The following is a 13537-nucleotide window of genomic DNA, read 5'->3' as shown; positions in this document are numbered from 1 at the left end:
AAAATTGTATAAAAACAGGAGTAAAATAACTCTTAGTCTGTATGTAGTCGAATTCATCCTCTGACTTATCAGCAAGAAAATAACTGATTCTCCAGTTTAAACTATGCAACAAGACTCAACTTCTGCCTACACATCCATATCTTTTAAATAAATATTATTTGTAATACTGTAATTGTCTTTCGATAGTGCCTGTTACAGAATCATCTATTGACATACAAATATACATGGCGGATGGACGTTAAGATTGAAAAGATGGTGTGCCCCCACCGCAATGTGGGTTCTATTTTTTTCAGTCACATCCAAACTCTAGGGCACATTTTACAATTCCACATTATAGCTTGTATTCTGGAATATCTTCAATTAGTGCAGCGTTTTTGTTTAATTTATTCTTGTTTCGGCTTGTTTTTTACATTATAATAAACTAATATAATTAGTCAAAGTTTGGATTTGCTGTTTTTAATGCACTCCTTTCTCTTGATTTTGTTTACTTAACTTTATCAGTGTTAATTTTCTCTAATATATATAGTGAAGAACACACAGAATGAATTTCATGCTTAATTCTGAAAGTCAATAGTCCCAAAACAACTGCAGAACATGTGTTTCCCAATAAACTGATTTATTTAGTTAGATAATAAAAATGTATTTCTACCTACACAATACTAAATAACTATCTTAAAAATAACGATTTATCTCACACTCTCAGTCATATTTTCTGTTTTACATACAAAACAAATGGGTAACATTATTATATTAATATGTTTACCTAGGGAGAAATTCCTTTCTCATTTACCATTTAAATATTAAATTATTAAGTTCAACAGCAATACTTCGTAAAGCTAGATACATAGGTAAGAATTTTGTTCTGATAAAGAGTATTTGCATTAAAAAAGTTCCAAGTTTTGCTGCTTTGTCTTTATACTGATAACAATGGACTAATATCAACAAAACTTATATAATGTACAATGATGTAGAAAAATAGAAGATAGTGTTCTAGTACAAATATTAATAAATTGTTATAACAGTAAGATACACTGTTACAAATAAATGAATAAGTAATTGTGGTAACCGTTCAAAAAACATAAATCTTGACAATGAGAGTAGATTTTAATATAATGACTAAATGTTGGCGGTTTAAATTATAAAAATTTATTTTTAATAACTTATTAAAGTTTAAGTTGAAATTTTGTCAGAAATGAAATAGTTTTAAGGTTAAATCAAATTAAACAAGTACTAACGATGTTTATTACAAAATTAAGTGGTGAAGAATTGTAAGTAGGAATACAATCAGAATAACATTTTAAGTGTCGTTTTTGTTCCTAGTTCATGACCTAGTAATTATTAAAATTCACTTTTTTCTTTTCAGACTTTTCAATTACACTGTGAATTTATTTCATTCGTGTTTAAAGTACTTTAAGTTTTATTGTATAAAACTTTAGCATAAGGAAAATATTTTAAAACGTGTATTTCGTTAATAAACAACATTACCAGGATACATTTTATTTCGAACTTTTATTTATTCAGAAACAAACCTATTTTGGACTTTCAAACGTTGATAAACATATTTATGTATAAAACGTTAAAAAACTACTATCTCATCATTTGTTTTCTACAACCATAGTAACATTTATTTTTTGTTATAACTAAACGTTTTTAATTTATATCTTTGACGTCATATTAACATGCTTCACCTTATATATTTTCATACGAACATGAAAATTAAATAGAAAATTATTTTTAACGAGTTACATTATTTAGACTTCAAAAACAATAATTTATGGATATTATATTTCTATTACACTTTACTACCAGAAATTATATATGCATGAAAATGATAAAATGTTATCATGTCTAGCATTTAGTCAAGTAAGAAGCAAATAATTGCGTTTGCGTAAGTGTCATATGAGTCTTTACAAATTTGGGGTTCTCAGCTGATAGTTGTAATTAACGTAAAATTTGTTTTAAACTTTCCAATAAACATTTTATATTAGTATCTAAATAATATTAATATAAATTAATATAATTAAATTTAATATTAATATTTATATTCAATTTGTTTTACAACTTCCAATAAACATTTTATATTAATTTATCAGATAATACAATAAAAAATAAAGACGTGAATTTATCATTAAGCATTTTTTATTTAAAAGAGTTTGTAACTAAGTGACACTATAGATGATAAAAATGCAATACATTGGTTTATACTTCAAACAAACATTATATTGGGCATAACTTTGTAATACATTTGACATTAAAAACATATTGTTAAAATTATATTTTAAAAACAGTTACAAAAATAAAATGTATTCATAGTATATTTCTTTATAGACTTCAAACTTTTAACAATGTACTCTATATGATACTCCAGCTTAAAGATTATCTGATTGTGTCTATAGTTATAGCGACGAATATTTTCCAATTTTTCTAGCACGTAGTTCGCTGTCCGTTTTTCAGTTGTGGAATACCAAAGTTCTATTTAACTTTTCACATTTGGAATACCAAGCTGATTCTATTTTTTATCTTTGAAATACTAAGCTACTTTAATTTTTCAGTTTCAGAATGCCAAGCTCTTTTTTGATTTTCAACTCTCCAATATGTACTTCACATTTATGGATTTGTTTAAACTTTTGAATTAATTCATTCAGTTAACTTTTCTTTTTTTTTAATTGAAAGCAAACCAAATAGTCTTCGTTATTCAACAAGTGAAAAACGACTCCCTCTATTTTTTTATCATACGATTAAAAATTTAGATTTAGCCAGGCACAACACCTTCTGTTATAAAAGTTACTTAATCATTCTTTGCGAAATAATAAATAATATTGAAGTATAAAATATTGAAGCAACATACATATTATAAGTTATTATATTCTACAAAATTGACAGCAATATCTCAATCCACAGGCTTAAATAATCAATAGAATATTAACATATATAGCATATGTATCAACAGAACGTGATTTTAAAAGTTAGACTCAAAGAAAAGAATTATACTTAAATTATTGATTTCACAAATAATCGAACATGAGATAAATTCCATTATTTTAATGTTTTAGCAAGACCTTTTTGGATTACTTAAAATGACATTATTTGTGTAAATACAATATGAATATTTGAATACATAACATATTTATATACAATATAGCTAATTTATTGTATAACACAAAATAATGCACACATATTCAGGAATAATAGCACAGTGTTTTCCTGATACGTATATTAATGTATCTCCACGTACTATCTGCACTAAAAAGAAACTACCTTGTTTCATTAAAATATATGAGACGAAGTCCTCAAACAATTAAAACAGATGAGCTCATGAATTTAAGAATTTCTTGTGTACGGTACACTATGCAAACAAGTTTTATATATGTATCGCATGATGAAATGCCATAAATGTGAAACCTACACTCATTAATATTTATCTTTCAAAGATTTTCAAGAAGAATTCTGATTAATACACTGTTTATACGTAAAGGGTACGAAATAGATTATTTAATGAGATTCAAAACACTGATATCAGAGCATACCAGTCTTCATTAGTAAGCTAGATCATTATTTTCACTTTCTCTGTCTCACATCCTTGCTTTTCACGTTGTCTGGCACAGCTTTGCTATATTTTAGGAGAAAATATATATATTTATTCAACTGATTAAAAGTATTTCCTTAAAAACAGTAAGTGTACACATTTTTCCAAATTGTTCAATTTGTGGATTTTGGAAGCAATGAAAAACTTTTGATAGTATTAAAAGCGAGTGCGGCTCGTGTCACGTTTGATTTCTCGAAATAAGAGGAGTCATAAAAGCAAAAATGTATTTATCCATAGAAAATAGTTCATTTAATATCTACTCATTGTACCTCTAGTGACGGCAGCGCAAGGGAGCCTTGAAGAGGGTTGTCGTAAAACCTTGTAAGTGTAGTGAATGTTGATATGATTTAAAGGAATTAATAAAAAAGCCTGAATATATAGGTATAGTGTGAAATAATCTAGCCTAGAGAGAAATGCATATTGTTTATCACTGTATTTTTTATATATTAGAAATTGTTATATAAGGAACCACTCCTTTTCTATGTGGTTTTCCGCTAGCATGGCACATGAATAAGTAATAATACCAAGGTGCACTCCTTCAGGGTACGCTTAGTATGAGTGAAAAATTTCAGATTTTTAAGTTATTTCCTTTTGCAGCTACATACACGCCCTTGTGGTATTACAGATAAAAAATAATATCTTTACTTATAGAATATAGATTTTGTTGACATGTTGAGACACCTTACAATGACCTCATCATCCTATTTAACTATCTTGCCTAGTAACTCCAACTGCCTTTACATATACATCCCTTATTTACAATCTCCATCTATAGAAACATCAACTGCCTTTACAAACACTTCCCTTATTTACAATATCCATCTAAAGAAACACCAACTGCCTTTGTAAAATACATGCAATATATAAGCAAAAACCATAAAGATGATAAGATTGAAGTAGCCATTCAATGTTTTACTTACAAGGCTAGTTGGTTGTTACAGCAATATTTCATTATTGGTAACTTCAAATACTGCATTATATTAATTTATTAATTTTAAAACTTTGATTATACCTGATGATACCTTTACTGGCGAAACCATTGGCGTGAATAAATGATGTATTTGTGAAATATACAATTGTCTTGTTTTTCTCAGTTCTGTAAAGTTATTTATATTTTAAATAGTGTGCAGATAGGTTTGTCGATTGACTGAGTAGTAATGATTTTTGAGATGGCAAAATATTGAGCTAAACTCACGTGATATTAGAAGGACGTGAGGTACACAGTGTTTGAATTAAGTTAAAACTTCCAAAATGAATTGAGATGTACAAATAATCATGTAGAAGGACAATATTTAATAGAATGAAATTGTTTTAAGACCGGAACAACTTTGTTGCAAACTGAGAACAACTTTACTGCTCAGTGATACATTGACGAAGTCCTTCAAACCACAGTCATTCCATTCCTGCAACCCAATTCCAAAATGTCAGTGTTTCAGCAGAACAACGTAAGACCACTTTTACAATGGCACGATTTCAATAAAACAATATCGACTTCTAGCCATCGCCAGGTTTTTCTCCTAAACTGGTTCACTTAAATATCTGTGAGGCCAACTCTTCGTTGCCGTGAAAGGGAGACAACCACTACCAGTCGACCTTCGTCGGTTGACTAAAGTTTTACATAAAGAACATTTCACAGCAGTCAATCCAAATGCTGATCAGGTCTATGTGCATTCATTCGAAAAACGCCAAAATGAGATGCAAGACATCAGTGCAGTTTAGCTGTACGCATATACTAACTGAAACAGGTTATGAAAATACTGATATAGCTGTTGTTTAGTTTATCATTCTACTCGAAAAATACTCTATTTGTTTAGAAAACAGTATTGTAACATGTGTTGACTTATCTATAACCTACAAGAAGGGTTAAAAATGCTACGAAAATATTAGCTTAGTTGATGTTAACTTACCTCTCTCAGAAGAACACATTTGCAGGCTAAAACAACATTGGATTACTCACCTGCTATTACTTTATTACTTTGAAAAACAGTTTAGAAGGGTAAATAACCCGTGTACTCAAAAGCATGCAAAAATAAGCCACTAAATGTTTTCTTGTCATTCACATGGGGTACATCTATAAAGGTTAAGAGGAAACTACCCTTTCTTGAAGTATCGTCTTAAAAACCGAACGATTATGGGAATGTTAATGTAATCAACTTTAACTTATCTATTAAAAAGAAGACTTAATCAGTTAACAATGAACGTGTATGATAAAGCTGATTTTGACTGTGCCAGGATGAATGCTTAAATAGTTTAAGAAGTCATTAACCAATGTGATGTTAATGCACCTACTTGCTCATAAAATTAAGTAACCAAATTACAGTTTTAGAAGCCAAACATCCACTATTCACTATATCATAAATATATTTCAACTTTTAAGAACATGGAATATTGTGCTAGAACTTTGCTAGTAAAAGCTGTTATCATAGGCGGCACAAAAATCGATACTGTGGACGTCAGTGTTAACATTACTGTGATAAAATGAAGAAAGTTAAAGTTGATGGCGCTAGTATCGCGTACGACGAGACTTGCTGTGCTGAAAACAGAAATGATTGCAAGTGTGCAAGCAAATTGTGGAGGGTGATACCCATACCGCTTCATTGAAAATCAGTTTGGCACATCCATCGCTGTGGCATAGACTCGACAGTATGGTATTGAGACATTGAGAACTAAACATGATTTATTGGTAGAAGATTATTGTAACTAATATATATGAGCCCTAATATTGTTAGAGTGATTTGGAATACAGTGGTTGGGCTTGTCAAAGAAGATAAACGAAATTTCTTCTTCTTCCAACTAGTTTTGATCAATATTAGAGTACTGGATCGGCCAGTAGAGTGAAAGTACAGCAATGAACACTGTTCACACCAGTGTTAAGGTAAACCATGGAAGTTATTCATCTATGAAGAAAAACTGCAGACAAAGTTCTTGAAACGTGAAAATAACGGACACCCAGAATATTACCTCTAGCAGTTTGCCTTGACAGAGAAACCTAGTGCAATCAATTGTCTTTATCTCTTAACTATATCATCTGTGCAGGAAATGGTAAAACAAGGCTGTCATCAAATATATTACACGATTTCAAATACAAGGTCTACGGTTTGAGCTATAAACACCACTGAAAATGTGCTTTAATGTTAACATTTGAAATGAAAAATGTGTAAAGTGGTTGTTGGCTCGCATATTACTTTTTTTTTCACTATCCTTCCCATGCATGGTTGAACATAATCGAATTATGTCCGTTTAGAATTTTCGAACAAAGCTGTATAAAGATTAGCTGTGCACAGGTAACTAGAGGGAAAAAGCTAGTCAATAGCACCTAGTGCCAGCATGTGGGAATACTCGTGCCTGTCAAATATTGGGATTTTTCCATCATTCTTACAGCACATTCACGGCTCCAAAGTGTTAAGTAAAATTCTGCAACAATAGGAGGCTAATCCAGAATCCCCAGTTCATGTTCGAGCACGCTAGCCTATAGGCAATGCCCAGTCTTGATCGATACCTAACCAATGTTACGTGAATTATTCCATTAGGATACAATCTGGCATTTATATAGTGCGTTCAATCATGTTTTCCTTCACTTTGTTACCAGTAATTAATGGTAATTTTTTTTTCCCTTGTGTAAACATTATTCACTCTCGACTTCCACTGCTGATAGATTGGTTGCATTCACTAATCGAATATTTAAGCAACAATATTTCATAAGTAACATAATTTAAATAAATGTGTTTTACTAAAGATAATAAGAATGGTGACGTTTCAAAATTCTTCCATCATCAATTCAGATTAAGAACCGGTTGAACTTTGAACATAAGACATTTCATGAGAATGTTTGTTTGTTTGGAAATTTCGCACAAAGCTACTCGAGGGCTATCTGTGCTAGCCGTCCCTAATTTAGCAGTGTAAGACTAGAGGGAAGGCAGCTAGTCATCACCACCCACCGCCAACTCTTGGGCTACTCTTTTACCAACGAATAGTGGGATTGACCGTCACATTATACACCCCCACGGCTGGAAGGGCGAGCATGTTTAGCGCGACGCGGGCGCGAACCCGCGACCCTCGGATTACGAGTCGCACGCCTTACGCGCTAGGCCATGCCGGGCCTCATGAGAATGTCTTATCTAAAGAATGATTGATTCGTGGTAATGAAACCTCACTGGTTTATTGAGTCGTTTTGTTTTTCGTTGCTCAATCATGTAGTTCTGCATCTGATGTGACAGTCAACACCACCCACCGCCAACTCTTGGACTACTATTGTATCAACAAATAGTGTGATTGAACGTCACGTTGTAACTCCCCCCACGTGCATGTTTGATGTGAAGGGGATTCGAGCCTGCGATGACGAGTCGAGCCCCCTCACCACCTGGCCATGCTGATCCAGAAGATATTGCTTACTGAGATGGGTTTATTGTATTGAAATGTTTACATACTGTATAGTAATCCCTGTACGCTGAATGTAATAAAAATATCCACTTTTTCCATCAAGTACAGATTTTTCACAAAATATCATATGTATTTTTTTATTGAAATCATATCACACTTTATTAAGCTTAAAAGGTTGACAACCACTAGTTATAAATTTCTCTGGACCAATTGCGATGTGAGAGTTTCTATCGATTGTTCTAGAATCCAGGAGAAACACGCAACAAGTAAATAAATGGCTAACAAGCCGCATGACGTACAATTTCTAGATAGTATTTATTTCTGCACGCATTTTGACAAAATTCTTTTCTTTTTGATATTATTTATTTGTTGCTATGGTTTGTTTGTTTGTTTTGGAATTTCGCACGAAGTTACTCGAGGGCTATCTGTGCTAGCCGTCCCTAATTTAGCAGTGTAAGACTAGAGGGAAGGCAGCTAGTCATCACCACCCACCGCCAACTCTTGGGCTACTCTTTTACCAACGAATAGTGGGATTGACCGTCACATTATAACGCCCCCACGGCTGGGAGGGCGAGCATGTTTGGCGCGACTCGGGCGCGAACCCGCGACCCTCAGATTACGAAGCGCACGCCTTAACGCGCTAGGCCATGCCAGGCCGTAGTTGCTATGGCAATAACAGATTTTGTAAATGACCCACACGTGTAACATTTGTGGTAAATATGTTGTAAATTTTATTTAAATAAGAGTCGGCGGTGGTTTTTCACTACTAAATTAGGGACAGCTAGCCCTTGTTTAGCTTTGCTCGAATTTCAAAACAAATCACAAGCAATTTCTCTATTTGTCTATCTCAGCTAGCTCCATATACAAAGCAGTTTTACACTGCATAATATCAAAAAAAATTCTTAACTTCAAAATGCGATCAATGTTCACCGCTGTGTGGACACTAAGCAAGAAGTATAACTTCTACTGGACTCTCCTAGTACCCCAGCTCTTTAGCTCATACCCTGCCTGTTTCTATCTATAGCTTTGAACTGGGTCCAACTTTTTAGTTTTGATCCAACTTGTTACTATCTATAACTCCGGAATTAGTCTAGCTCTGTATCTCGTATCCTAAGAGTTTCTATTTATTACTCCAGAGTCGGTCTAGCTCTGTAGCTTGTACCCTGCACGTTTCTATCCATATCTCCGGAGTTGGTTTATCTCTGTAGCTTGTACCCTGCATGTTTCTATCCATATCTCCGGAGTCGGTCCAGCTCTGTAGCTCGTACCCTGCGTGTTTCTATCTATAACTCCGGAGTTGATCCAGCTCTGTAGCTAGTACCCTACATGTTTCTTTGTATAACTCCGGAGTTAGTCTAACTCTGTAGCTCGTACCCTGTGTATTTCTATCTATAACTTCGGAGTTGATTTAGCTCTGTAGCTCGTACCCTGCATGTTTCTATCTATAACTCCGGAGTTGATCTAGCTCTGTAGCTCGTACCCTGCATGTTTCTATCTATAACTCCGGAGTTGATCTAGCTCTGTAGCTCGTACCCTGCATGTTTCTATCTATAACTCCGGAGTTGGTTTAGCTCTGTAGCTAGTACCCTACATGTTTCTTTGTATAACTCCGGAGTTGGTCTAGCTCTGTACCTCGTACCCTGCGTGTTTCTATCCAAATCGTTGGCTTGTGTATTTGGTTTAAATTGTTTCTTTTATACTTACCTAGATTTGAATCCAGCAGAAGCATCAGGCTTCACTCTTTTCTTTTCATAAAAAAAGATTATACCACACAGAATGGACACTTCAAGACAGATCCCTAGGAAAGGCCACAATGCTGCCAGTTTGTCTGCAAGTAAAACAAATAAAGTTACAAGTAACCAACTGCATTGTTGAACCAAATGGAAGTAATTATACAAACACGAAAATCGTTTTTTAAAAGAGAAAATCAAAGAGTTTGAAGAACTGTAAAATAATTAATATTGGACATTAGAAATTTTTGTAAACTGATATAAGTTCTAAAACTTACCTTTACATTTTTTTATTTTGAATAAAATATACAGAAAGAAAACAAATGGCCAAAAATCCTAGAAAAAAACTTATTTTCTTAGCCATTGAAAAATAATTTGTCACCAGAGAACAGACCAGAAATACACAAGTTTTATGAACAAAAAATTCTGATGTGTAGTGTTTTTATCCAGACCATAAATACACAAGTTTTATGAACAAGAAATTCTGATGTGTAGTGTTTTTATCCAGACCATAAATACACAAGTTTTATGAACAAGAAATTCTGATGTGTAGTGTTTTTATCCAGACCAGAAATACAAAAGTTTTATGAACAAGAAATTCTGATGTGTAGTGTTTTTATCCAGACCATAAATACACAAGTTTTATGAACAAGAAATTCTGATGTGTAGTGTTTTTATCCAGACCATAAATACACAAGTTTTATGAACAAGAAATTCTGATGTGTAGTGTTTTTATCCAGACCAGAAATACACAAGTTTTATGAACAAGAAATTCTGATGTGTAGTGTTTTTATCCAGACCAGAAATACACAAGTTTTATGAACAAGAAATTCTGATATGTAGTGTTTTTATCCTCAAAAGATCAATCACTTAAAAAATCTTCCATAATGTTTTATAGTTAATAAATTGTATAATCCAGAAATAAGCTATATTAATGAGGTTTGAATTAGTGATGTTTAAGGTACTGTTCTACACTTGGGAGTTTATCATCCATCGTCGATTGCTAATTCTTATGATTAGGTTACCTTGTAATAATATTTTGCGAAGGCCAACATAGCCATTTTTTAGATATATATCTTGAAAAACTTTCAACAGACCATGCATTGTGCGTGTACTTTTGTTTCCATGACCACCTTTGAGCAGTCTAAACACAAAATGACTTTTTGGAGTTACATTAACCTGTTTAGTGCCGTAGACAAGATATCTAGTCCAAGCCGATCAGTAACACAGTGCCACGGACGTGTTAATTCGTTCACAATAATGCCTAACTTCACCGCTAGAGGTCAGCACCATACACGCATTTTACCTACTTACGAATTGTTTCACTTTCGATCCAATATGGCGTCACGAAGAAAGTTACAAAATGAAGAAGCATTAGAGTTGAATTGTAGCAGCTGAAATACTTGGCAGTCAATAGGTTAAAGGACCTGACAGGTATATAGTTGAATGTGGTTGATGTGATTCAATTCCGTTAGTCCGCTATCTATTGAAAACAGTTATGTATTGGTTTCGAGATATAGTTGGCAGTGTATGAACTTTTAGTTTGTGAGTCACCCTTCGTCAACTTCAAGCCTTTGTTTACTATCTTTTTAATGGCGCTAGCTCATCTGTCCTGCTTCTTTATCATAGCGGTTTGGTTCAAAGGGTTCTCTTTCGTAATCATAATCTTCACTTTGCGGATAAGACTACTTAAATCGAGAAATAAAAGATGGTTGTGTTGTCATAAACAAGTACGAGTTCTTTTACTTTTACGAATAATATTCAAGGTTACATTTAGTATTTAAAAACCTCGCTATATTGCTATTCCTATTCAAAACTATTAAAACGTATTCCAGACATAAATTAATACGTGGTAGCATTTGACTGTTGGATAGTTGTGAATTTGCCGTGTATTAAAAATAAAATGTTAAATATGGAGTCCTTTGTGTCTCGACTCGAATCTGTGGATACACAAGCCACGTATTAGCATACACAAGTTGTTCAAATATAATATGATTGATTGATTTATCCAGTAATTTATAAAATCTGGGTTCATCAAAATTATATATTCGGAACTGATGTAGAAAATATAAATAATATATTTTGCGTTCTCGGTTCTCACGTTTTTCTACAATATAAACAAGATCTGTAAGTATTCACTATGAAACGTTTGCAAAATATATATTTAAGATATACCGCTCTTAAATCAGCTTTACTTAGGTTGGCAAGTACAGGTTAGAATGTAATATTAAAACCCAACGATTTTTGTTTCTTCAATTTTACACAAGGCTACCCTAGTAGACTAGAGGGAAAGCAGCTAATCAACACCATCCGCCGTCAATTCTCGGGCTACTTTTATCATTGAATGCTGGGAGTGACAATCACATTATAATGCACACATAGCTAAAAGTGCAAACATATCCGACGATAAATTGCATTCCCATTACTCGTGATTGGAATATCTTAACCATCAAACTAGGAAGAGCAAAGCTTAACAAATCGAATAACTAGTTTTAGTTAGCTTACCCTTAGAAGTCATGAATTTCTTAATCAAAATGATAAAAATATGATAAAAAATTGAAACGGTGATGAAATAACCATGTCTGTTTTGAATGTTTAGGTAATGTTATCAAACTTGTGTATTTCACAAAAATAACAGTTAATATTTACTATATACATAGCTAAAAACTTATTGAACGAATAAATATTTATATTTCGTAATAAGTTTATTATAAAAAGTCGTTGTTACAAGAAAAACAATTTATTTATCTTAAAAGTATAACTAAAGTGTTATAAAAGAAAAAGAAAAAGTTATTTGTGTGTGTTAAAAACATAATCGCTTGTAAAGAAAACTACAGCAATATATATATGTATTGAATATACACACAGAGAGCCTTGAACACATAAATAGCATCCTAATTTTATCAAACATAAAGATATGATAAACGTGTAACTTAAATAAGCGAACAAAAACCTTTTTTAAAGTATTATGAATAAAACAATTTAGCTCTATTAAATTTTTGATACAAGTATAGAGCAAATTACATTTATTAATCATATGGCTATAATCCCTCTCAAAATTAATAACAGCTCATTATTACTAAATGAGCAAGTAAAGTGTTAAGAAAACATCCTACCTCTAGTCAACAGAAGGTAAAGTGAAATTGAACAAAGATGTAACAATTTGCGTGCCTTAAAATCTTAATCAATAATAAAATAATAGTTTATATGCTTTAAAATAAAAGTGAGTATTGGCTTAAATCAATACATATTTCATCTTTATTGTATATATAATTTAACTGTTATCAAACTACGTGATTAACTATCAAAAATGTACCTAAAATCTATTTGACAAACAAGTGACAATTTATATTTATTTAACACATACCTACTATTATGAACATATGTTATATATCTTCCAACAAGTACAAAATATGAACTCAGTAACCCAAAATGCATTAATTTAATTCAACAAAACGGTCAAATTTCACCTAATGATTAGTGTAACAGCTTGGGTATCGTAAGTTTTCGAGATGCAAGATAGCATTGTAGAAATCAATCGAGCTGTTTGGTAGAAGTACCACATATTAGTCGACAAGTGCTCACGACTGGTTAGCAGTTCTCGTTTACTGTTTTCTGACCTGACCGTTCAGCCCAACAGGGGATTGTTTGTCTGTTTTTGAATTACGCGCAAAACTACACGAGGGCTATCTGCGCCAGCCGTCCCTAATTTAGCACTGCAAGACTACAGGGAAGGTAGCTAGTCATCACCACCCACCGCCAAATCTTAGGCTACTTTTTTATTTAAGAATAGTTAGATTGACCGTCACATTATAACGCTCCCACGGCTGAAAAGGCCAGC

At 32.6% G+C, this 13537-nt stretch overlaps 1 protein-coding gene across 2 annotated transcripts in view; it reads right to left on the bottom strand.

Annotated features, from left to right (window-relative positions):
- Positions 1–1494: 1494 nt before the first annotated feature.
- Positions 1495–13537, bottom strand: part of LOC143239944 (basigin-like) — a 77269-nt gene continuing 65226 nt past the window's right edge. For both annotated transcript variants that reach the window (XM_076481617.1, XM_076481618.1), the window contains 2 exons: positions 9671–9794; positions 1495–3610 (listed from right to left, as the gene is read on the bottom strand). In XM_076481617.1, the coding sequence (XP_076337732.1) occupies positions 3559–3610; positions 9671–9794 (176 nt within the window). In that variant the 3' untranslated portion in view covers positions 1495–3558. The remainder of the gene's footprint in view (positions 3611–9670; positions 9795–13537) is intronic.

This window comes from Tachypleus tridentatus, chromosome 13 (genome assembly GCF_004210375.1).
Source record: "Tachypleus tridentatus isolate NWPU-2018 chromosome 13, ASM421037v1, whole genome shotgun sequence".
Classification (NCBI taxonomy): Eukaryota; Metazoa; Arthropoda; class Merostomata; order Xiphosura; family Limulidae; genus Tachypleus; species Tachypleus tridentatus.
Note: the sequence above shows the minus strand (reverse complement) of the source record. Positions and strands in the feature narration are given on the sequence as shown.